This window comes from Nesoenas mayeri, assembly GCF_963082525.1.
Source record: "Nesoenas mayeri genome assembly, chromosome: Z".
Lineage (NCBI taxonomy): Eukaryota > Metazoa > Chordata > Aves > Columbiformes > Columbidae > Nesoenas > Nesoenas mayeri.
This window is the reverse complement of record NC_137542.1, coordinates 26574774-26599760: the sequence shown is the minus strand read 5'-3', so window position 1 is coordinate 26599760 and position 24987 is coordinate 26574774. Positions and strand designations below refer to the sequence as shown.

The 24987-nt window shown below is 39.5% G+C and overlaps 1 protein-coding gene across 1 annotated transcript in view; it reads right to left on the bottom strand.

Annotated features, from left to right (window-relative positions):
- Positions 1–655: 655 nt before the first annotated feature.
- Positions 656–24987, bottom strand: part of DAPK1 (death associated protein kinase 1) — a gene marked incomplete at both ends in the record, with an annotated part of 89252 nt that continues 64920 nt past the window's right edge. Inside the window, 11 exons of the mRNA XM_080362361.1 lie at positions 656–1888; positions 2514–2702; positions 4211–4331; positions 6666–6801; positions 9025–9222; positions 11004–11192; positions 13127–13349; positions 16111–16188; positions 19987–20085; positions 23305–23502; positions 24455–24652. Of these exons, the coding sequence (XP_080218487.1) occupies positions 656–1888; positions 2514–2702; positions 4211–4331; positions 6666–6801; positions 9025–9222; positions 11004–11192; positions 13127–13349; positions 16111–16188; positions 19987–20085; positions 23305–23502; positions 24455–24652 (2862 nt within the window). The remainder of the gene's footprint in view (positions 1889–2513; positions 2703–4210; positions 4332–6665; positions 6802–9024; positions 9223–11003; positions 11193–13126; positions 13350–16110; positions 16189–19986; positions 20086–23304; positions 23503–24454; positions 24653–24987) is intronic.

Below are 24987 nucleotides of genomic sequence, written 5' to 3'. Positions count from 1 at the left end.
ACCAATGTCTTAGAAGTGCAGGAAAAATTAAAAGGCAAGCACCACTTGCAATAAGCATGCAGACAATTTAAGTGAAACAGAGGTAGCATGTTCTTGTAACTCCAGCAGGGTCATTCAAATCAGCTGCACCCTCCCTTCTGCAAAAGGCACTCGCTTTTTCAGCTATAAACTGGGTTTAAATTCAGTCAGGTTGACCACAAATGGTGGGTTTCTCTCCTTACAAATATATTTTAAAAAAAATTAACCAGAGGACACAATGCAAAGAAAAAAAAATAGGTGTAAGAAACACACATTTCAGGTAATATGTGCTACTCCTCTCCCCCTACCTTTTATAGAGAGAATCTAAATATTTTATAAAACAGTTGCAGTATGTAATCCAAAAGTTAAGACTTTCCAGTTAAAATGGCATTATTAAGCAGCACATTATGTATCAGGAATAATTTTAAAACACTAGAAGTACACCAGCCTTTTTAATAGATAAAGAGCAACAATTCACAGTTAGAAGTAGAAAGTTTATGCACAAAAAGGTGGTGCTGGAGAAGGATAAAGATCCCTTGGTGTAAAACCCCATATGTGAAAACGCACAGAAACTCCTGTATGGTATTGTTTTATCGTTTCTGCAGTTTGAAAAGACGTCCATGCAAAACACCTGCTCTTACCGTGACACTACAGAGCTAATGGAGTTGTAAGATGTGCCACTGTTGCAACTGGAAGCATATGCCTCTTGACCATTAGCATCTAAATTTATTTTGAATACAGAAGATGCTTTCAGTAAAAAGTCTGCTGCGTCTCTGCGACCCAGTTCCCTCAGCTTAGACATTAGGATACCTACAGTGCTCTCAGGAGCATTACTCCACTCCTGCAGAAGAGCATGGACTGGGCTTGAGACAAAGTCATTTTGTGTTCCATTATTTGTATTGTACTTTGCAACAAGATCAGGGAGGCCCAGGTTCATGGCCAGAAGGCACCAATCTTTGCCCATAGGATCAGGTGGATCCAGAAGTCGACTTAGTTTTCTTCTGGTAAGCAGATTCAGATCAGAAACATGAATATCCATCCCTAGGCTTCCCTGGGAGTAGACATCAAGACACCCAAAACACAGTATACTGCTAAAGCTCTCTTTATATCCCCCCATAGTGTTGGTCAGTGATGTCTCCTTTTGACTCTGTGCACGGAAAAAGTCTCTAGGCTGGTAGACCATCACTGGTTCATGATGTTCCCTCAGCTGCTGAGGACTAAGGTAGTATTTCCCAGTCAGAAGGCCTGGTAAGGTTGTGGCCATTAAATTATCGATAGTGCTGCATACAGAATCCAGGAGTAAGCAGCACTTGATCCTCTCTGTTTCCAGTCCTCTAACTTGAACCTCTATACCCTGACCATGGTTGACCAGCAGCACTAAAAGCTCAGTTCCACGATTCATAATCTTTGATCCATTTACCCACAGACGTATATCAGCATCTCCCTCTGTGCTTTGCTGATGAATCCACCTGCAGAGATTCACCTGAACTTTATGAAAAATTCCACAAGGAAATGGGGTAAGATGTTCCACAGGAACGATTCTAACGCCACCATAAATCATCACCTCATCCTCCTCATCTGTCCAAGACCTGTGGAGATTGTCAGTCTTTATGAGAGCAGGAATATCCACCATTGCTCCACTGCTAAGGTCCCTTGCACAAATATCCATGGCATCCAAAATCTGTATCAGTTCTTCCACATCACTATCTGTCACCAGACGCTGGATGTCGTCTATGGTGTAGCGACCTCTATAGTGATGCAGGGCTTTTGGGTTCTCTACAGACAGGATTTTTCCAAGGACATTTGAACAGAGCCAGCGAGGATCCAGAAGCACAACATCTTGGACAGTTTCACTCTGCATAATGTTAATCTGTTTATAAATAAGAAAGTTACTATTTACATCTCATGAAGTACATAATGACATCCCATTTTCTCTCCTTCCTAACTTACCAACATAATCATTTAATTAGCACTGCTGACAAGAGAAAAAACAAACAGTGCATTTTGATTTGCAAGTATTCAGAACAAAGAACAGATCTTGTTCTTGATTTCCACTGCTAACAAAGCCATTAAAGCCCAACAGCTGTAAAGCCCAGCCATGCCCTGCAAGCTATTTAGCAAGCTATTTATGCAAAGGTGTTATTCTATGATTCCATTTCTGATGAATACACACAAATTTCTGTGTGAATACACACAAATTTCTCATATGAAGATGATAGCATACTTATCCTTTCTGGGTATCTTATATTCCTACAAGTATAGCAATAAACTAATTCTTCCTGTCTCAAAGAAATAATCTTGAATGAAATAGGAGCCACAAGACAATAAAGATAACAAAAAACTTTATTAATCAGTCCTTTCTTCTTATGATAAAACTACGAGGGAGGAGAAAAAAAAGTAACTGCAGGCACTTGCTTAAATCCCCAATTAAGCAATACTCTATGAAAGCAGTGCCTTGGTAATAAAGGTATGCAAATTCAGATAGAAACACTTACTTCTCCTATGCTATGCAACTGCTGTGCAATATGCCGTAGATCATCTTCACTTGCTAGGGGATTAAGCTGTTCCTGTACATCGTACACAAACTGCTGCAAGGACATCAGCTGGTTGGGTCCATTCATTTTTCTCCATGAAGGCAGTGTGGAGATTATTTTTTCACACAGGTGAGTCATAGCTGGGCAAGTCTTAAAAAAACCACAGAAAACATTCATTTGTAATTCTGCTCTGCTGAGAATAATGGCACTGTTGCGTTTTTTGGTTGGTTTGTTTGAATGGAGATTACAAGGTCTAATGCATTCATGATGTACATCCACATGTAAAGAGTTTCACATGTGACGGACCCTTAATCTTCTATCTAGCATTTACTCGCTGTAAGATCTAACTTTTCTTCATGAAGTGAATTCCAGAAACAATTTTTTCACTGAAATAAGCAGATTTTCCAAAGATCGACATGATTAGCAAGGGAATCCTGACATGCGGAACAAATCTGGGTTTATATAATCCTGCCTTGTCAAATGTGTTGACCACCTGAAACAGTGACTGCAAGACATATCAATTGACTTCATGCATCTAGAAATTAAACTTTATTTCAGATATTATCAACATTTAATTAAAATCTGTACTCATCACTATCTGTACAGGACCAATTTACTTCAACAAGTGAGACAGCAGAGTACCAGAGAAGAGGTAAAGATGGTACTTTCATCTGTTGATTGTCTTGGACATCACTGATGTCTTCATCCTAAACTCTCAAGCCACAACACACAATTCTTATGCAGCAAGGCCCTCTAAATTTTGAGCTGGTGACCACAGCTATGACAGTTTTGACAGAGAAGAAAAGCTTATTCAATCAGGAGACCATTTGGAATGTAAAATAGGCTGAATTTTGTATAAAACCAAAACATTTTCCTCATTCTACAGAATGAACTCAGTAATAAATTCACTTTTAATTAATTAAAGGAAAAAAACAGTAGCTGCAGAAAGCCTTGCTGGTGTGCCACACAAGTAAGAGGGCCTTTGGTATGAAGAAATGTAAATCTATTTCGCACAGGCTACAAAACAACTTGACTTGGGTCACCCCCAGTATGGAAGTCTTGTAGATTGATGCTGATGACATCAAAACATGCCTGTTTTACCTTTAGTCTCATATACATATACCTACACACATAAATGCAACTCCAAGCATATATTTCTCAGTAAAAAACTGCAATAAAAAGTGAACAGATATTCAGTTCACAGATCTATATCGGGAATTATCTTTCTAACAGTTGAGGGAACTGTTCTAACTCCGGTGTTCCTTCAACGAAAAACTTATTTGCCTGAAATATATTCTGTTTCTCTGTAATAATACATTGATAAAAAAGGATTAAAAATAAAAAAAAAAATGAAGGGTCAACACGAGAATTCAATTACTGTCAATTCAAAATACAAAACTGTACCTTTGAACTGAAATTCTCAAAGTGTTTCCTTTCAAGAGAGATCATTTTGGTGACCTGTGCGACATTTTGAAAATGCTGACTGAATCTTTGATGTCAGGAGTTTGTTTATCACCAGGTCTGTCATGCATGCTCCCATGCACTAATAGCACTAATTTCTTTATGTTTCACAACGTAAGTGCTTAATTTACAGTAAATTATTACATACAATTTTCAGATTTTTGCTGGCCCAAACCAGACCATTGGACATTACTTACAGAAATTATCTGGCCTCTTATTTCTTGCAAGTGATTTCGGAGAAGCTTCATATCTTTAGACCCAGATGCTCCAGCATCCAAGACAAATAACTTGTCTGAAATCTGCAGATCATTTCCAAACCTAAAAGAGAAAAGGTAAACAATTATTTACTTGGTCCCAAATTCAGTCTTATTTCTTAATCCAGCTGTACTTCAGTCTTATATAACACAAGAGGTATTTTTCTTCAAAGAATAATGAAAAAATTTTGATTATGCTATGAAATTCAGTCTTATTTCTTAATCCAGCTGTACTTCAGTCTTAAATAACACAAGAGGTATTTTTCTTCAAAGAATAATGAAAAAATTTTGATTATGCTATGATGTTTTACTATGATAGACAGTACAGAATCACAGAATCATAGAACAGTTTGGGTTAGAAGGGACCTTCAAAGTTCATCTCATCCAACCCCCGTGCCATGAGTAGGGCCATCTTCAACTAGATCAGGTTGCTCAGAGCTCCATCCAGCCTGGCCTTGGATGTTTCCAGGAATGGGGCACCTACCACCTCTCTGGGCAACCTGGGCCAGTGTTTCATCACCCTTATAGTAAAAAACTTCTTCCTCATGTCTAGCCTGAATCTCCCCTCCTTTAGTTTAAAACCATCACTCCTTGTCCTGTCGTAACAGGCCCTGCTAAAAAGTCTGTCCCCATCTTTCTCATAGGCACCTTTCAAGTACTGAAAGGCCACAACAAGGTCTCCCTGGAGCCTTTTCTTCTGCAGGCCGCACAACCACAACTCTCTCAGCCTGTCCTCATAGGAGGGAGGCAGAATCACCTCCCTTGACCTGCTGGTCACACTACTTTTGATGCAGCCCAGGATACAACTGGCCTTCTGGGTTGCAAGTGCACATTGCTGGCTCACGTTCAATTTTTCATCTACTAGTGCCCCCCAAGTCCTTCTCTGCAGGGCTGCTCTCAATCCCTTCATCCCCCAGCCTGTATTGATACTGGGGGTTCCCCCAACCCAGGTACAGGACCTTGCACTTGGCCTTGTTGAACCTCATGAGGTTCCATCGGCCCACTTCTTGAGCTTGTCCAGGTCCCTCTGGATGGCACCCTGTTCCTCGGGCACGTCAACTACACCCCTCAGCTTCGTGTCATCCACAAACTTGCTGAGGGTTCACTTGATCCCACTGTCTGTGTCATTGATCAAGATATTAAACAGTACTCATCCCAGTATGGAGTCCTGAGGGACACCCCTTGTCACTGGTGTCCATTCAGACATTTTGCAATTGACTGCTACTCTCTGGGTGTGACGAATCAGCCAGTTCCTCAACCACTAAACATTCCACCCATCAAATCCATACCTCTCCAATTTAGAGAGAAGGATGTTGTGGGGGACCATGTCAAAGGCTTTACAGAAGTCCAGACAGACATCAGCCATAGCTCTTCCTTTGTCCACTGATGTAGCTACTCCACTGTAGAAGGCCACTAGGTTGGTCAGGCAGGACTTGCCCTTGGTGAAGCCATCATGGCTGTCTCAAATCACCTCCCTGCCCTCCATGTGCCTTAGCACAGCTTCTAGGAGGATCTGTTCCATGATCTTCCCAGGCACGGAGTGGGGTGGACAGGTCAGTAGATCCCAATGTCCTCCTTTCTACCCTTTTTAAAAATAGTTGCTATGTTTCCCTCTTTCCAGTCACCAGGGACTTCACCTGACTGCCGTGGCTTCTCAAATATCATGGAGAGTGGCTTGGCAGCTACATCAGCCAATTGCCTCAGGACTCTGTTGTTACCAGTTTTCCAGTCTTGCTCATCTTGGGGGGTTACGTCTCCTTTGACCTTTTCTGGTTGACACACTTGTAGGAGCCCTTCTTGCTATTCTTGTTCAGCTCCAGCTGCACCTTGGCCTTCCCGACCCCATCTCTGCACAACCAGGCAGTGTCTCTATGTTCTTCCCAGGACAGCTGTCCCTGCTTCCACCGCCTCTGCATTTCCTTCTTGCTCTTTAGTTTGACCAGCAGGTCTCCACTCAGCCACGTTGGCCTCTTGCCCTCCTTACCCCATTCCTTACACCTGGGGATCGAGAGCTCTTGTGCTGGATGGAAAACATGTTTTTATATCTGCCAGATCTGCTTCTTTGTCTCTTTCCTAGGGGGTCGTACTGACTAACTCCTTGAAGAGATGGAAGTTTGTTTTCTTAAAATTCAGGGTCTTGACTTTACTCTTTGCCTGTCCCATATCCCTCAGTGTAGCTGCTCTCAAATTTAGCTTGCTTAAGGCAGCTTGCTAACTGTAATATTTGTAATTTTTTGCAATTCTTCCATAATATAAGCTTGCTGAACATACTCAATGTATCACAATATCATAAAACTTAAGCCACATAAAAACCTTTTACTTGTTTCTATGTCTTTTAGCACTTCCTCTTTCCAACTGACATGTTTAAACACTACGTATAAATAAACTCCCCACTCACCTGTTCCTGATTTCTTTCAACAAGGACATGTCCTTGTCATACCAAAACTCTCCAACAGGGCGAGGAAGATTCACTATGTCAGCATGTGTGGCGACCAAAACGACACGCAGGGGACTTTTCAGCTTTCCACCAAATGCTAGAAGAGAAACAAGAGCACTCCATCACTAAGAGACAAGCCTGCGGAGATGGCTGTCTTACCGAGCCAGGAAAGCAGCAGTACATTTTACATTCTTCATACCAATTCCTTTTGCAGTGCATTTACCAACTCTAAGCATAGCCATACTGTGCTTATACACCTGGTGGTTTGGCTGTCTGCCTATAGCCTTATCTATATCATGTCCAATTTGAACAGCTAGATTCTTTGATTATTATCAGATACATCGATATTATATCACTTCATTGTTTTAACAAAAAATTAATCAGGAACACTAATGATATATCTATTAACTACAAACTATAATAGTGCAAATAACAGCATCTTAAAAGGGTTTCTCATTATCTTTGGATGGTCCTTAATACTACAGGTGCAAAGCAGAGGATTATAAGGGGAACACAAAATGTCTACAACATTCATATGTTGGTATGAATGCTATTTTGCCGTACTTACACAAACAATGACCTCTCACTTAGGTGAGAGTTAAGTAGGAAAGCCTGGCAGAAACCATGAAAAAGAATGAGAAAAAAAGATACAAATGGCATGAATGAGGTGACAGTATGGAACACACACTTTTCAATCTTTTCTCAAACTGCTCTTCTAGAAAAGAGGAGACATTGTCAAACTGTTTTTTAAGAAGACAGTACATATAATCTTGCTGGTTTTGCCTGACGAAACGTCACATGGGTGAAATATGCTTACGTCACTGAAGTTATCAACAATTAAGAGCTAAAGAATCTTGATTCATTCATAAAATGCCACATCTTCCCAAATCTCTGCATAGCACTTCAAGATAAATATTTCAAGGTAGTAATATTTTTTTTTTTTGGCAGCTGAAGGACTTAAAACAAAATGACTGGAAATTCCAAAAGTTTAAGTTTTCTGCTAAATAAGTTACTACGTATTACTTGAGATATTTGTAATAGTACAAAACTGAGCTGAGCAGTATATACACTAATTTAAGCAAATCATTTAAATAATGCTGATAATTAGATCAGCAAGAACAATTAACTCAAATTCTAACTTGGTCAAATCAAGAACTAAGTTTCCTTGCTTGACTGAGGAGCCATGAAATGCTTTCAGCAATTGCAAATCAGCCTGATTTTCAGCCTTGATACTTTAATGCAAATTTCTGTGCTTTTACTTCCAGAAGAAATTTCATGTTGGTTAGATCCAAATGCTCATATTGTTAACCTTGTGATTTGACCTAAAATGGAAAATGAAAGACATGCAGATGCTTTAAGTGCAAACTGAAAGCCTTGGCTCATCATTATCTGGCTGAGATAAGGCATATAGAATCGAGCAGACAAAAAGAGAGGGAAAATACTCCATGCACTATGTAAGTATTTGATATGCTCGTCTGCGGAGTCCTTAGCAGCATTATAAATGTCCATGAATGCTGAGTTAGATCCACTGGCTGGAATAACATTTCAGTTGATAGCACCAAGATGTGTCAGAGCGTGGTTCACCCATGAAAGAGTCACCGTCTGCAGACCAAGGCTCAGCTACAAACACGAACAAGTTACATGGTATCTACACCTAGATCTACAGATCTTTTAATGAAAAACAAGGTATGTAATTTGTTTGCCTGCCAAGTAACTTTCAGTTAGAAAGCTTGAATATAAAACAAGTAAACTTACTTAAAACCTGTGCAAAATCTGAGAATATACAAAGTGAAATTTACTAATTTTTTTGTGCACCCTGATGCACCGAAGGTTAATATGTCTGAAGTTCAAATACAGCTCTGGTTAAACATATTGAAGTGGCATGCACTGAGAGGTAATGTCGCTGCACAAAATCATTCTGTCCTGTTCTTACTGACAAGACTAATTTATGCTGGCAAACTGTTAACTGGGGTTAGACATAGCACAATTTAAGCAGTGTGTCTAAACTTGTTTTTAAATGCATCCAACCCTCTGAAACATTTTTCCACGCAGCTTATCTGACAAAAAACCTTCATCTGCCATTTACAGATGTAAATCCCAGTGCCACAAGGATGCACTGTACATCATGACCCTTTCCAGTTTGACTAAGTGGTGTGTACAGCTCTTCAGACTTGTTCCACAGATAAAATTCCCTTTCTCTAAGAAACGCTGTGTAGTTTGTTTGAATGCATGAGGATGAAGACACATAACAGCACTCAACACAGGGGCTGTACGAAGTTGAGAGAGAAACACAAGAACATTAATAGGCAGAAGAACATACCTATTGGATCCTCAACTGGCACTAATGATTTCAGGAAACTAAGCCAAAAGGTCACTTGGTTTAACTGGATTTCATAAGGCTCCTCAAGACTAAAAAGTACTATGTGAATTGCAGTGGGATCATTCGCAGCAAAATAATCGTAACAGCAGAAATATACAGGATTCCCAGAGAATTCCCAGATGCTGAAATCACCAACTCCTGAAAAACAGACAAACAGATTAAGAGATCACACTTTGTCAGTAAGCACAAAGCATCTTTCCACCACGGAAAGACAAACAAAGAAGTTAATTTGATTTAAACTTCACAAAAATAACCTTTATGCATAGGAGAAAACAAGACTGAAAATGCAATCATGAATAAAGAGAAGTTGGGTCCTCAGAATCTGTTGTTCCTCTCTCACATTCACTTCTCTAGGACATCCAGGTGGATGCCACAAGGAAGCACCTGTGTGTCAAATGCATGCAGCTTCACAGATTAAATTGGCCTTTGCCTTGCACAAGAGCAACAGATCTTCTAATTTCCTTGAAAAACAACAATAACGTCCCCCATTCTTTTCCTGCTTACCTGTAAAACCTCAACATTTTTCAAAATTTTTCTCCTTAACTTGCCACCACTGGTATTAAAAACAGCTGAAGGGTGTTCTCAAAGAAGCCACTTTGCTTTACAGAATTGTAGCATTCACATTACATTGTCAAATCAGGACTGAAGAATCAGCACGTTAATGATCCCAACAGCACCATGCTGCTTTTTGCCATCTCCTTTAGCTTCAGGTGAGAAGAGTATGAGTGTGTTGCACTGTATGGCACTTCCCAGACTCACCATCTGATTAGGGCAAGTCTGATGTACTTGTACTACCTCTATTTAAATGAATGCTGATTAAGATGCATCTCAGACTTCTAGAAGAAAAGAAGCCAGAAACCTCAAATTTGCTGTTACGAGTACAGCTATTTAGAGTATATGCACACTTTCCTTCTGTATTGAGACAGGACAGAAAAGAAACCTCTCCTGACAGTCTGTTGCACAACTCTGTTTCACTGCAGAATCTGACTTGGTTTCAAATTACACTAAAAGAGGAAATAAGCCTGGAGAAACAAGCAGCTTTAGCTACATGCCAAACCCTTCAGCATCTAGGACAAATGGTTGTCACTGCATGTGCTAGTGTGCATATACTGCATTCATAAACAGGTTTTTCTCTATAAAGTAAAATCTTGATTAATCCTAACTTGGCCTCAAAATTGCAGCGAAGGCATGCAAAACATTTTCTGTATTAAGACGGGATCCTACTAGGAGAGACCTTAAAATCTGTATAACTATTAGGATGCCTGGTGGTGTATATACACCATTTTATATGGTCTTCATAGTCAAACACCACATACGTACTTGTGACAACTTCTCCTGACTGACCTTTCTTACTGCTAACTTGTTTCAAGTGCAAAGCAGTTAGCTTCCTTGCAAAAAGAAAAAACTAAATCAGAAGTTCCACTCATGATGTTTGGTGAGCTCCAGGACTCATCAAACATGCTCCAGCCATGTCATGGGGTGAGAATGGTAGGTCCTTCATACAGCTGGGAACCACTTACATGGTGCGGACACTTGGGTATAGGAGAATAGATTAAATCTGATAAGACTGCCAAACAACATACGGTATAGGTGAAGGAGCCTTCATGCTAGCAGCCAGTCTGCCAACTCACTCCTATTACACCAAATCCCTCTTTCCTCCTGTCCCGCTTACTCATCTCAAGAGCATTTATATGTGATATTGTAAGGATCTGACACGTGATTCCTATGTGTATTACAGGTACAGAACCTCATGCAGATTTACTTTCTGCTCAAACAAACTAAACCCCACCAGTGCTGGATTCTCAACAACAGTCACTACCATATTAAGTCAGATTTTTAAAAATTTATTTTTAGAAACAAGCAACATGGCATTAACTGTCCCGCAGCATTAAGGCATGCCGTCCCAGGGCTCTGCTTACCGTGCAAGTAGGCATTTTGAATGTCAATGGCCTTGGTGGACTGGTCATCAGCAGAGAAGTGAGAGTGATGAGCAGGTGAAACGAAAGCTTCTAACACCCCTTTGGTCAGGCCTGGCTCAAACATCATACTACGGCTTCTCACGCTGACATTCTCACAACCAGGATAAAGATTCGTAATGCTCACTGAAACTGGGTCAGCGAAAGGAAAATGAGATTACAAACCATATGAAAATCACAACCCGGTCACTTCAAAATAAGTATGCAAGGCGTTAAAGCTGATTAAGAAAACCAAAGTGCTTTCAAAGAAAGGAGATGATTACCAAGCTGTGAGCATACACAACTACATCCTTATTCTGAATGATGAAAACGAAAATTAATTAGAGTGACCCCATCTAGCACTTCTTGCCTTTTAGCAGATATATCTCAGGGTCAGAAGCCGAGAAGATAAATGCATTATTTGAGAATGAAAGCTTTCATTAGTTAAAGTTCTTCAATGTGGCAAAGATATACTGCTTTTTTAGCTAAGAGCTGTGTTTTTATAACATGGTTATTTTTATTGGCATGGAAATACTACATTTTCATACAATTGATTCTTGTACGTAAGGATAAAAACATCACTGTGAAACAATTGTTTCTCATGAGGTGGGGGAGAAGAGCAGGCCCATAACCAAAACGATTTTTCTAATAAGCAATCTGTTTAGTTCACGTGTGATTCAGATTCCCTAAAAGCGAAATGAAAGGGTTTTTAATGCACTTGCACCATCTAGTGGAGAAAGTAAACACTTCTTTCCTTCACTGGAAGCCGAAGTCCAATATTTCGGTTCTAATACACAAAGAAACTACCTGTCAGCTGTAAAACTATCATGTTTGATCTTCTAGTGCAACATTTAAATTTTTAGGCTCTTCTAAATAAATACATGGTGACTTGACACACTTGTTTTTACAAAATTTAAACAATCCTCAGCACATAATCAAGTTTAGACCAAACTGTACTGGTTTAATGTTTATCTGATTATGTCATTCAACTCCCAACAGTATTTACATGTTATATGCTGATTTTCATCCAAAAAGAACAGATACTGAAACAAATAAAAACAAAAAAATTCAAACATTAAAACAATGCCATACTGGCTTTGTTTGCATAGAACTGCACAAGTTTCTGGCTTTATATCTAGGTAAGCTGCATGCTTCAAAATCACCATTATTTCTATAATTATTTGCCAATATGACTGGCAGTCCTGTTTGATTTTATGATGGTATGAACACATTACACCTATCCTCTGGTTATAGTACCAACCAATATATATTAAAAAAACCCCAAACCTGTCTTTAGTCAAAACTTTCTTGCACCTGCCTCCAGGAAGTGCCTTGAGTGACTTATCTCCCCTTGTGTGGCACAGTAATGTAAGATAAATAAATCAATGGCTCATGTAGTAAATTTCTTTATTCTTTTGTCACAGATGTGAGCCCCTTGTTCTAGGTGAAGAGCAACTGCAAAAACAATCCCTGTGCCAGCTATCTCTTGTCAAGTCACTCCCCAAGTATCTTGTACCTTTGTAAGGTGACATGAATTCTACTACTAGCCATGTTCTGACATTACTAAAAAATGAAGGACACCTAAACCTGCAAGTACTATCCAAATGTTTCTAAGTAACGAGGTAATCCTGACCCCACCTAAAACTGAAGTAGTAAGGCTACTTCTAAACATCAGTTTAAAGTTGAGCTTCTGAAAGCGATAAGTTAGCTTGTGTGACAAAACAATCCCCAAAATCATGATAGTAGAATCTGACGACAGTGGCATTTCTAGCCTAAGACTTCTTGTGAAAAATAAACGACACTGTTCAGAAGTCCTGTCCTCCACTGTTCAAGTTCACTTACGCAGCATATGAGTAAACAAAACCTTAACTACTCCTACACCCCTCCACACCCATGTTTTTCTTTGCTCTTATTTTAGGTACGAGCCTGCACACAGAGAAGTCAATACCCTCTCTGCTTTGCCTCGTTTTCTTACAAACTAAGCCTGTCCTGCCTTTTGTAGCGTACCAAACAGCTCTTCCTTAGGAGCTACACAGATTAAGAGGAAAATGTTTCCTCATTCAAATGTTACATCTTTGAAGATATACCTGAAGGTTTGGAAGACAAAGGAGATGGGGGAAATCTCGTTGAGTTTGTTGAGGAAAGTCTAGGCCTACGTCTTCGGAAAAAGCTTCGTATCAAGCCACACTTGAGAGACTCCACAAGGGTTGTCTTCCCAGCACCAGAGTATCCGAACAGCTTCAGTTTGATCCGAGGCTGTGGATTCTGCGTGTGCCGCAGCTGCTGGATGAAAAGCCCCCGGTGCGTATCCTAAAATTCAAAGTGAAGAAGAAATTAACATGTGACAGGGAACTTCTGCCTCACAGCAAACTCAAAACCTAAGGTTTAGATAACTCTTTCTTGCCAGGCTGGTGTTCATCTGGATTAGTTCCTTCATCTGCCTCATCATTCAAGTTATCAGCTACTGGCAGAAGGGAATGGACAGGCAGACAAGGCACAGCTGACTGCTTGCTCTCTAGAGTCACCTTGAGTCTCATGGAAGTCACATGTGACTTCAGGCTCAATATCAGCGAATGGGATCATTTTGACCTCTGATGGAGAGAGCAAAGGTAGAAAAGCTAGCCTTTTTCAGCAGCAATTCTCCTTACCTGTCAGTCACAGTAGCATAAGCAATATCCAGAATTCTATATAATATACATGAAGCATTTAAGAATTTTGCAGTCATGGCTACCACCTGAGCAATCTGAAAACTCAATGTGCATTTCCCTCCTTCATGTTAACCTTTCTGTAATTCTTCTATTTAGGAGAATTGTACTCTTCCCATTCCCTCCACCAAGTTCTCTTTATTTCCACTTCAGTTCTTTGCAAGATAAATACTGCTTTTCCCAAATCACTCTTGCCTCTCCTTTCCCCACACGATTACTCTTTTTTACCTTAAAATACTTCTCGCGTACTATCCACTTTCCATTTTTCTACCCCTCTACTACAAGTGTACACCCTCCAGGCTGGTTTCCCTCTTTACTCTCAGGCCTAAATAGATCTGCCTCCCTACTTATTTTTCCTCTCACATTTCACCCTATGTGCATTCACTGTCTCTTCCACAGCTGCAGTCTCACCCTCCTACACGGGCCTTCCTCAAACCCAATCACATCTCCTACAGAAAAGCTTTCCACTTTGGGCTCCCACATTACCCCTCTGTATCTTGTCTTGTGGTATCTGAAGGATACTCCTTCTCTTCCAGCTGGAAACAGAATTGAAGATGAACAAATAAAATCTGTCGTTACTCTTTGCCCAATAAGAAGCAATCAGACATGGATGCTCTTATTTCCCATACAAGCTGAGTTTGGAAGATCAACTCAACAAAGGGATGCAGTGCTGGACAGTGAACTATCAAGTGTCTCTCACCACAGAAAGACCTGTTTTAAGGAAACATGAAAATAGCAGAAAGGTGGAAGGGCAAAGGCATCATCCTTCATTCCCTCATTTGGAGATGAGAGAGTAGATGTGTTCTACATTTGTACTGAGTTTAAACTGTAGGATGAGTCATTGAATGAGCACCTACAGTCCCCCCAAATTATAAGCATGCAGCAATTAAGCTGAGAAATTTGACACAAATAGTAGCGCATATAATTTAGTTCCTTCCTCACTAACAGGCATTTATTAAATAAGTTAGTCACAATGTAAATACTGCACACCCTCATAGCTCATACTGAATCCTTTCCAAGAGTCACTGTGACAGGACATTCTTCATGTGTGTCCTATAAGGGACAAAACCCTCCACAGATATTGAAAATAAAACAAGCGTCAGGTACATTCTCTACTAGATGATATTGACTAATTTGAGCTGTACTACAATATTTTCAATGGTTCGATGTAGTTTATTAATTCCAAGTCATCAGATTCTCAGTTGCAAACTATACTCTGATGAAGTATATAATTGTCATACAGTTTTCCCACATATATAGGTCTTCAATAATTAAGTAGACTCTGCTATCAAGAAGACAGCTACATCTACTAACGTCTCTTTCAGAAGAGATTTATCTGATCTCCTCCCTTTTGTTCTAGGTCAATTCATATTAATTCCGTATTTATATAATGACTAAAACACAAACTTATCCACCTGCGTGCAGGAACAGGCAAGGGTTTGGTATAGGGATAATTGTGCAAACAGAACCTGTTACAACAAACATTTATAAAAGATACCATTGCAAAGGAAATCAGAACTCTGGCACTTTCTGACACTTCACCAATACATTTCACAATCTTACAATTATAGATTCACTGAATGACTAAAGGACATGATTCTACTTTACCTTGGAAACGTCTGGTACACACCATATTCTATTGCAGCTCCTAAGTGGTCATTTATTTCAGTTTTCCACAGACCCATTAGCATAGTTAAAACAAGACTGTTTTAATTTATCTGCTTGCTACCTGGATTCTCCAGGCAAGTGGTTCCTGAACCTTCGTGGCAGGAGTGATGCTGCCTATCCAAAATAATCAATGCATATCAGATGTGTCAGATTTGCTGCCTTACAACAAGACCAGATCAGCTTTGTGTTCTGGTTGTAAGGGGATTTGGAGATACTGAAACAGCAGAATTAGAAAAAGACACTGAGAACTTAGGTAACTATGCCACATGGTATTACAGTTTCCAGAAGGGGCACAAATCCCTCATACTTCATAAACCCAGTCTAAATAAAATGGTGATGGTGAGGACATAAGTCCTCTTGTGGGATGCACTAATTCTTACTAATTTACTTTCAAGTTTCTTCTAAATACTTTGCTAGGCATTGTCAGAGACAGGATAAAATAAATCAAAGGTGCAGACAGGATTAGCCATTTTTCCTAATATGTACATAATAGCTTTAACTGAGGGCATTATTTCATCCTAAAAATGAAGAGGGGGGGACAGGGATGGGGAAAGACATCATTCCAGCATTCCACTACTTTTGCTACAGCTATTTAAAATGGCTTTGATGAACATCTTATTGTACGATTTTCCATGGTCAAACTTTTCTTGGCACCTCAGAAACACAAACACATCAGTTATAATTAATGTATTCCCAACCTTTTTAAGTCTTGCAAGCAGACTGGCTACATGTTCATGCTGCTCTGCTCTGGCGAGATCTTCTGCTGTTTTCCCATCCTGTTAAAACACAAATTTTTAGCAGCAGTTCCTTCCTTTTGCCCACAATAAAAAAAATCATGTGCAACACAGCTCAGCTGCTCAAGGCAGTAACAGAATTGCCGTCAGATGCAAGTAATTGCTAGCTATTACATGCTGAACAGATCTAGAAGTTTAAACAGTTCACAGAAAGGGGACACATCAGCATATTCACTCACATGAATAACAGGTAACTGTTGTTTATTAATGGATAAAGAATGGCAGTGGCGTGCGAGCCACTGGAGGTTTCCAGAAAGCAAGAACATTGTAAGGGATGTGGTTTAAATTGCATCAGCAAATATAAAAGAAGCAAAGCTGCCTTCAGCATTCTGGTCTTGCCATTCAATTACCCATGTTTCAAAGGTCAGCAGTTTACTATTAAACAGTCTGAAAGAAAAATTGCTCACTACTTTCACTCTTACAACATTAATGCTATTGTTATATATTTTGGTAACAGGCAACTAATTTATGAACGCTTTGCTTCTTTTGCTCCCTCAGATAAGAGCTTTCTCTTATTAAGAAGTAGTACTGGAAAACTAATATATTTTTCTTGAGTTTCTATCTTTGATTTTACTAGCTTTTCATGTGAAACCTGAAGTCTTAAGTAGTCCCTGAGGTTTCTGTAATTATTATCTCTACATATGAAATTATTATCTTTGACAATGGAGTGTCCACCTACAGAAGCACTAGAAGTATTCCAGCAGTTCCCCTGATGGCATGCTAGCTGCCCAGCCAGGAGACCACTCTTCTCATACAGCAGGAACCTGGGATTAAATGGGATTGGGAGGTTAGGGTCAGCACATCTACTTTGTCCTTGGTCCTCACCTGAGCAATATTACAGCTACATGCCTCAATATGGCCATGTATCCCACTGAACAGGTCCCTGACTTCCTTTAATCTGTTTCTTCACTATGGACTTGACTCATGATCACTATACTCTTGGCTGATCATGGTCAGCGAGCCCAATTCCTGACTTTGACTTAACCTCAGACCTGCTTAATTGTTATGGAGTTGTCTGGTGACCCAGACTCTTGGCTGAAGCTGGTGGCCATCACTGGATCTGCCCTGCTTGCCTTGCTTGGGTACTGTGGGACCAGGCCCTTGTTGGTGAGGACAATGTCACTGCTTGTCTTCTTGTCTGCTCCCCGCTCCGAGCTCACCTTCCCTGATGGAGCAATACCATAGCAAGGGTGTTGCCTGACAAGCATCATTTTTGAAGTCCATGGTCATCAGACCACACAGTAAACATGACAGGCAGAAAGGCCTGTGAGTAGGTGAAGGATACCCCAGAGCATTAGCAACAAGCACCAAGTACAGCAGAAAGAACTCTAGGTCAATCTACCCCCAAAAAAGCATTTTGAAATGTTGACAATTGACACATGCTAGCAGCTCAGCTCACATGTCTGTTGAAAATTAGGCTCAGATCTGGAAGATCAATTTATTGATTGAGAGAACAAGTAGAAAATGCATTTGCTTCCATGAAAAAGATATTAACAGAACAAAGTTCCCTTTTTTGTCCAAAACTGTGAAGAAGATGAGGCTTTTTAATTCTCTGGATGTCCACTGCAGAACTGTAGAGCACAAGTAATATAATTTGTATACACAAGCAATATAGAAAATGAGTTTCAGTAAGTTATTTTCCTATTCAAGCCTTCTTGAAAAGTACACGGTATCTATACACTGGAATGGCAGTGTGCAAGCATAGCTGGTATTTATTTGAAAAGGGCTTGGTTATAGGATCCATGAAAGCATATTTCACACCTGGTGGTAATATTTTGTTGCAATTGCTGACTGGATCCTTTGTTGCAAATCAGACAGCTGTGCCTGCAAGAGCTGGTCATGAGTTTAACTGGCCATTTGCAAGCATCATCATTCAACATTTTTAAGCAATCTGACAATTTTGAACTTGGTACAATTTTAGAAACTTCTGTGAGGAGAAGCCAAGAATGTGATGCCAGGTAGCATGTGAGCACAACATAATTTTTAGGGAATATGGAACACTGGAAATGATTGTATACGCCCAGAACACAAGGCTTCCTAAGGTCACTTAATAACATTCGTCCAATCAAATTAAAAATCAAACTAGTCATAAAATGTGCTTTAGCCTGGGCAGGAGGCAGGGAAATCATACTGCAGCCCAGTTACCGAACAGTGCTGAAAAAATTAGCTCCTAAGAAATTGCATTCAGAGAGAAGAAAAAGGTAATTAACTCTACTGCAGTGGCTCAGAAAGAGCAGTTAATAAGACTTTTCAGAACAGCTTAAATGGACCTAGCAAACTAATGCAAAACTGAAATGCTTTTAAAATCACCACATACACTTCCCCTCTTCCTCCTTTTCCCTTCTCTCTGCCATAACACAGCCAGAGTAATGGGTAGTTATGTATATTCAGTTTGCCAGATTTAGTATCAGCACAATTTACTTCAATATCTCCTTCAAACTCATCTAAACTAAAGAGATAAAAAGTACTTTTATCTTGGAAGGACAGTGTCCACAAAGGTAATTATACCAACAAAGCCATCATAGTGTAAATGAACAGACACAGCTCCAGAACTGTCCCATCAGCTATTCGTTCTATCTTATCTCTAGAGTACATAGTACTGAAAATATGGATACACAATGGGACATAGAGGAAAAAAAAAAAAAGAAAAAAAAAAAGAAAAAAGGGACTAAAGACTAAACTAGGTGACAAACAAAAATCTCTATAACTTCCCACAAAGTCCACTGCATGCATATTTCTTTATTACCAATAGGGGACACAGGAATTCAGTAGTTATCAAAAAGTCATTTTTAGATGCTAAGCTTGTTCAGGCCTCCTGTTGCATGAGATTCACAGTGGAAAAAAACACAGTGCTAAATGTACAGAAAAACAAAAAAAATGTTCGTATTTTCTATCAAATGGGTAAGGAAATGGAACAGAAGTTTTCTCCTACTTCCCTCCATTTCAGCCATCTCAGGGATACCTTGTAAGGAAGAGCTTTGAAAAACTTGGACTCAACTAAAATCTAATAAGAACATAATTTGAATAGAGAAATAGTTACTTCTGAGCAAAATTCATTTGTTGTGGTGATAGCAATGTAAACTGATTCAATGCGTCTGAAAATAAAACACAGGTAATGGTGTGTATGATGCCTATAATGTATGTATGAGGTGTGCATAACAAAAACCACTTAATTCCTGCTGTGGATATGCCAGCTGGGAGAAGCACATTTCTCACCTTAGTGAGAAGGAAAAATACCTTCAGTGGTGCTAACTGGAGGCAGTGGTGCTGACTGATCTGTCATAAATTATTTGTTTTACAAGGACAGTTACATGCTAGTTCACTCATCCATGCACCCACAGATCTCTCACAATGAAAACAAAGCTTTTTAATTCCCTGAAAGCAAGAAAAATATTTAAGATATATACGATACATTTGTATGGTAACCTTATGTGATGTGAAATGATGTACATCTTAATGACAGTGGTGCACTGCGTCTACAGAAAGCACAGCGCTACCAGTAGTTCTTGGGTGAAGAAATTCTTAATTGTAGGTGACGTGGTAGCTGTACTGTGCTTTAATCAGTTTCAAATGTAGTTGTAAGAAGGGAACAAGTGGACAACAGGGAATGTTTTTCACGCTATGGACATACAACTGCCTAACATTTTTTTTTTCTTAAATTTCAAAATGTAATTATATTAAACAATTCTCCTTTTTTCCTTCTCCTCTAAGAGATGAATTAGTTTCCTACTATCATACATCAAAGAAGCAAGAAGCGTAACAGCGTCTCTCAATACTTACACAGGTTAAAGCTTCTACATTGGCACCAGTAAGACACAGGAACCGGACAACATCAAGAATGCCATTGTTTGCTGCCAGATGTAAAGGTGTTCTTCCATACTAGCATGGGGAAAAAAGTGTCATCACGTTAGCCAAAGAACTTCACTCCAAATTTCATGACTAATAATCAAACTTATTGTACAATTACATATAAGCAAAGGTCTTGCAAAAACCGTAAGAAAAAATACTTTTGATTACAGCTTAAGCACAAGTGCTCAAACCTCATTTAAAAACAACGGTTAGATCAGCTACTTAAAAAATGGGAAATACTTTTATAGGAAAATCCCCAACAACTGTGGAGGAATCTTTTAAAGTTTTTTGGCTATATTTGAGAATGTCTTTCTAATTACCAATACATTTAATTGCATTTTGCTTAATTAAATATGAACCAGTTAAGCAACACTAAGTCTTTAACCTTTAAAGCTCTGGATTCTATTTCAATCTAAGTATTGCTGAAGATTACGCATCTGCAGACTCCTCCCTTCCACCAAAGGAATGAAAGGGACGAATGCAGTAAGTCAGCCTGAAAGAATCTGTGCTTTCAGTGACACAGGGAAAGTGCTGTAAGTATTGCTTCCCAATATTTGCTTTTCCCCCTGAGTATTTCCAGTGACAACAGGTCCTCATGGCATCCACTTCTTGTCTTCCATGATCAGAGCTACTGTTGTAAATAGCACTACCATGTATTCTCTGTTTACAGCTCCTCTTACTCCGCGTATTTTCATGCTTTCAGTACCGCTCCCCCCATTTCAATCCTACGTTCAGAAGCAAACTCACAAAATTATTTAATGAAAGAGTACTTGAAAGCAAAGCTAACTTTCAGACAGCTGGAAACTGAAAAGATGTCCCAGCGCCTCAAAACTCTACACCTCAATGTAAATAGCATCCTGTTGTGTATCAGGGATAGTGCGGCCAGCAGGACCAGGGCAGTGATCGTCCCCCAGGAAAGACACTGAGGTGCTGGAGAGAGTTCAGAGAGAAGCAATGAAGCTGGTGAAGGGTCTGGAGCACAAGTTTGTTGAGGAGCGGCTGAGGGAGCTGGGGCTGTTTAACCTGGAGAAAAGGAGGCTGAGGGGAGACCTTATCACTGTCTGCAACTACCTGACAGGAGGTTGTAGCATGGAGGCTGTTGGTCTCTTCTCCCAAGTAGCAAGTGATAGGACAAGAGGAAATGGCCTCAAGTTGCGCCAGGGGAGGTTTATGTTGGATATGAGGAAAAATTTGTTCATGGAAAGGGTTGTCAGGCATTGGAACAGGCTGCCCAGGGAAGTGGTGGAGTCACCATCCCAGGAGGTATTTAAAAGGTGTGCAGATGTGGCACTTAGGGACAAAGTTTAGTTGTGGACTTGGCAGTGTTAGGTTTACACTTGGACTTCATGATCTTGAGGGTCTTTTCCAACCTAAATGATTCTGGGATTCTATGATGCTAAATAAATGTGTATAATCTTCTACTGCAGTCTGTGGAAGAAATAAATGGTGCCTCCAATTCATATTATGTATATATGGGACAACGCCAGATGTGAGTACCAAGGATAAGCTGTTGTGTTAACGCACTTCCATTACAGGGCTGAAGAGGACCAGCAGAAATACAGATTCTTTATTTTATTAGACCCTTTCAGATAAAGAACGTTCTAAAAATCACTTTAGTATAAATGACTCCTAAAAAAATAATGGGACACAGACTTTAACCACAGCTTCTGTGGCCACAGCACTCTCCATTATGAAGAGAGATGCTAACCCAGACTTGTGCTGCTTTAACTCACCTTCCTCAAAATGCATTCTTATCTGTGGATCTGGATTTAATTGCCTAGTCAATGAGGTTTAAGGCCAGAGGAAGGACTGGGGAGCTCATTATTGCAAGTTTTTTCACTTAGCACCTGATGATTTTAATTATTAAAATAAAAACTGATTGCACTGGACAACCGTCAAGACAAAAAGCCTCACAATTTTTTTCAGGTGGATACTACAGGGAAGGTCAATGCTTTGGTAATTAATCAAAGTGTTAGTTCGAAATGTTATTGCCAGCATATGTACTTTTCCACAAAAACAAAGAAGCTAGAACATCTGAATGAAACATGCTGCAGATAGCAACCTAAATACTTCTATGAATAAAGTCTAAAGTTTGTAGTATATAAAAATTAAGTAGGGCAGAGAAAGACCCTCAGAGCTAAATATCAACCCTAAGACCCACTGCCTGTCAGCAGAACCTGAAGGCTGAACTTAACCTGTTCAAACTAACCAAAGCAAAGTTTCCTGAAACAGTTTACTTTTCTCTTAAAGACCTCTAGGAGGTAAGCCAGAATGTTAAACCTGTAAAGCGTCACATTTCATTATCTCCTACACTGCAGCACTAGCACAACAGAAGAAGCAAACATGTCACCAGTATGTCAAAGTTTACAGACCGGCTATTACACATTCTCTTTGGAAAAGCACTTACAACAATTTTGGACAGTTCACATTTTTAGCAGTAACCCAAGATATGTACTGGAATCAACATTTCTAGGGTTATAATGTTTACCAAGTGTTTCTGCAATTGTCACGTGTCTGTGAAATGATGATCAACAAGAAGGCTCCCAAAAAGCATCTTACTCAGATTGCTGACTTCAACTTTTGAAAATAATTTTACGTTTAACGTTTTCATTCTGAGGTTTCCTGTACCCTGCCAGTGACACTTTGTTTATTAGATAAATTAAAGCTATTCTACTTTGAGATAAATGATTGATTGGGATTTATTTTAATAAGTCAACTCAATGAAGATAAACATAAACCAGCCAATACGACATTTATTTTTATAACAGAGAATAAAATCTGCCGTTGAGTTAAATCCCTTGTTAGATGACAGTGCAGATCTTTCCACATAATTTGGAAGAATTCAAAGCAGATTTTTCACAAAAATGTACCAGTCTTCATTTCTGTATATAAATCACTGTTACTAAATCATATCAAACCAAGACCAGCAGCAATGCATTTCACCTGTTGTTCAGTGCCTCGATGTAATCTGCACAAAGCAAATCTATACAGCTAGGGAAGAATGCTGGCATATATGTCAACATTAGATTTGAGTGGCAAAATTCACTCGGGCTCTTTCTTCATGTATCTTTAACCACCTATTCAACTGAAACAGGTAAATTTGTGAGGTGAGTCATTTAATACTTCGCCTTTGGCCACTCCAAGAGGTAAAAAAAGGAAACACATTTTTCATACCAGAGAACTGGAAAAGGTCATCTGATCAACAGGTGAGCTATTAAACAAAGTAGTTCAGCACCCGTATTCATTTACCTTATTAGTGACGTCCAAATTACAACTTGCTTCACAGAGTGCCATCACAATAGGAACATTCCCATCTTTGCAGGCCACGTGCAAGGGGGTGTTGCCATGTCTGTCTTGGAAATCTACAAAACATCCTTGACTGATGAGAGTTTTAACTACTTCTATTTGACATCTTCGCACAGCAAGGTGGAGGGCTATATGACCATCCTGAAATCACAAGATAGCTTGTGAGATACAAAAATGCTAAACATCAAAGCGTGTTGCAGAGTCACAGTCATTTCATGTAAATGGGTGCATCTCCTTGCCTCAAGAATCGCAATGTTTTCTATCTTTATTTTGAGGGTGGAGGCAGGAGGAAGCACAGTATTTGTCAGAACAAATCAGCTATGGGATGAAAGCAAATTTCTGTTAAGCCACTGGGCTTTGCAGTGGAATGGATGAAATGTAAATACACATTCTCTACTGATGACTTCCCTAGGAGGTGGGAGAGTGAACAACTCTAACAACCAGCTGCATAGTGTAAACTTCTCTAGCGTTTATTGACAGAAGTCAGTGATGCAAAAGTCATGCAATCTGTTCAGTGATCAGTAACTTCAGAGACTGAGCTTTCTTTCTTTGTGGAACAATTTAAAGAGACAATGTGACTGGAAAAAAACAATTTAACTCTTTTAGAAGCGAAAGTATTTTTCTGAATTTGCTCTAATAACTATTTAGTAACTATCAGCAATAAAGGTGGCTTAAAGGACAAGCATACCAGAAGTCCAAGCAATAAAAGAGAAATAGATGGAAATAGGTGTGATTTATCCAACCCATAAGAATCAAAGGCAAACAGCAAATTTATCCTTTTTCTTTGAAGTTAATAGTTTGCTGCCAATTACAGAACCCAATGTTCCTGACATTTTCAGATAGTGTTACTCATAAGGTGATAATTGATAAGGTGATAATGAATCAGCAAAAACCCAAATGTGGAAGAATAATCCGTGGGCAACTTTAAAGACTTAGTGGTGTCATAAATAGCCTCTGTGTGAACTGCTCAGAAAACCCACATCATGGAAACAATGCTGGCTTGCAGCATTCAAATGGAGCAATTCAGAGATACTGCTCTGTGACATCTATGATCTCTGGACGTAATTTGCGATCAAAACCAACTCAAACTAACCTTGTCTGTTGCATCAAGGTCAGCCCCGTGTTCTGCCAAGCATTCGACAATATCGTGGTAACCCCTAGCAGATGCTGTCAGGAGCGGAGTCTCCCCTTCTTTGTTTTTAATGTTCACATTGCAACCTGCTTCACAGAGTGCTTTGGCAACAGAGTAGTAGCCATGCCAAGCAGCACAGTGCAGTGGGGTTTCTTCTTCCTATCAAACAGAAAATAAAAAAAACCACAACAGACCTGAACCAAACGCCAGGAGGAAGAATTCCCCAGCTTAACTTAGAAAGACAGAAAGATGACATGAAAGAAGAGAAGACAGTCTATGAGGTAAGACCTTTAAAAAGATGTTGTGATTTCTAATACTGACATTCTCAAAGCAAGGATAACTCAAGCCAATACACCAAGCACTAGACTTTCAGCATTACCTGGATCCTGAGAGTCAGTATTTCTCACCATAAAACTAACTACCAACAAACACCTTGGATGTCAGCAACCTTAGTTTAAATGCCTCCATGCTCTTGAAGCTAACTACCTTGGTTC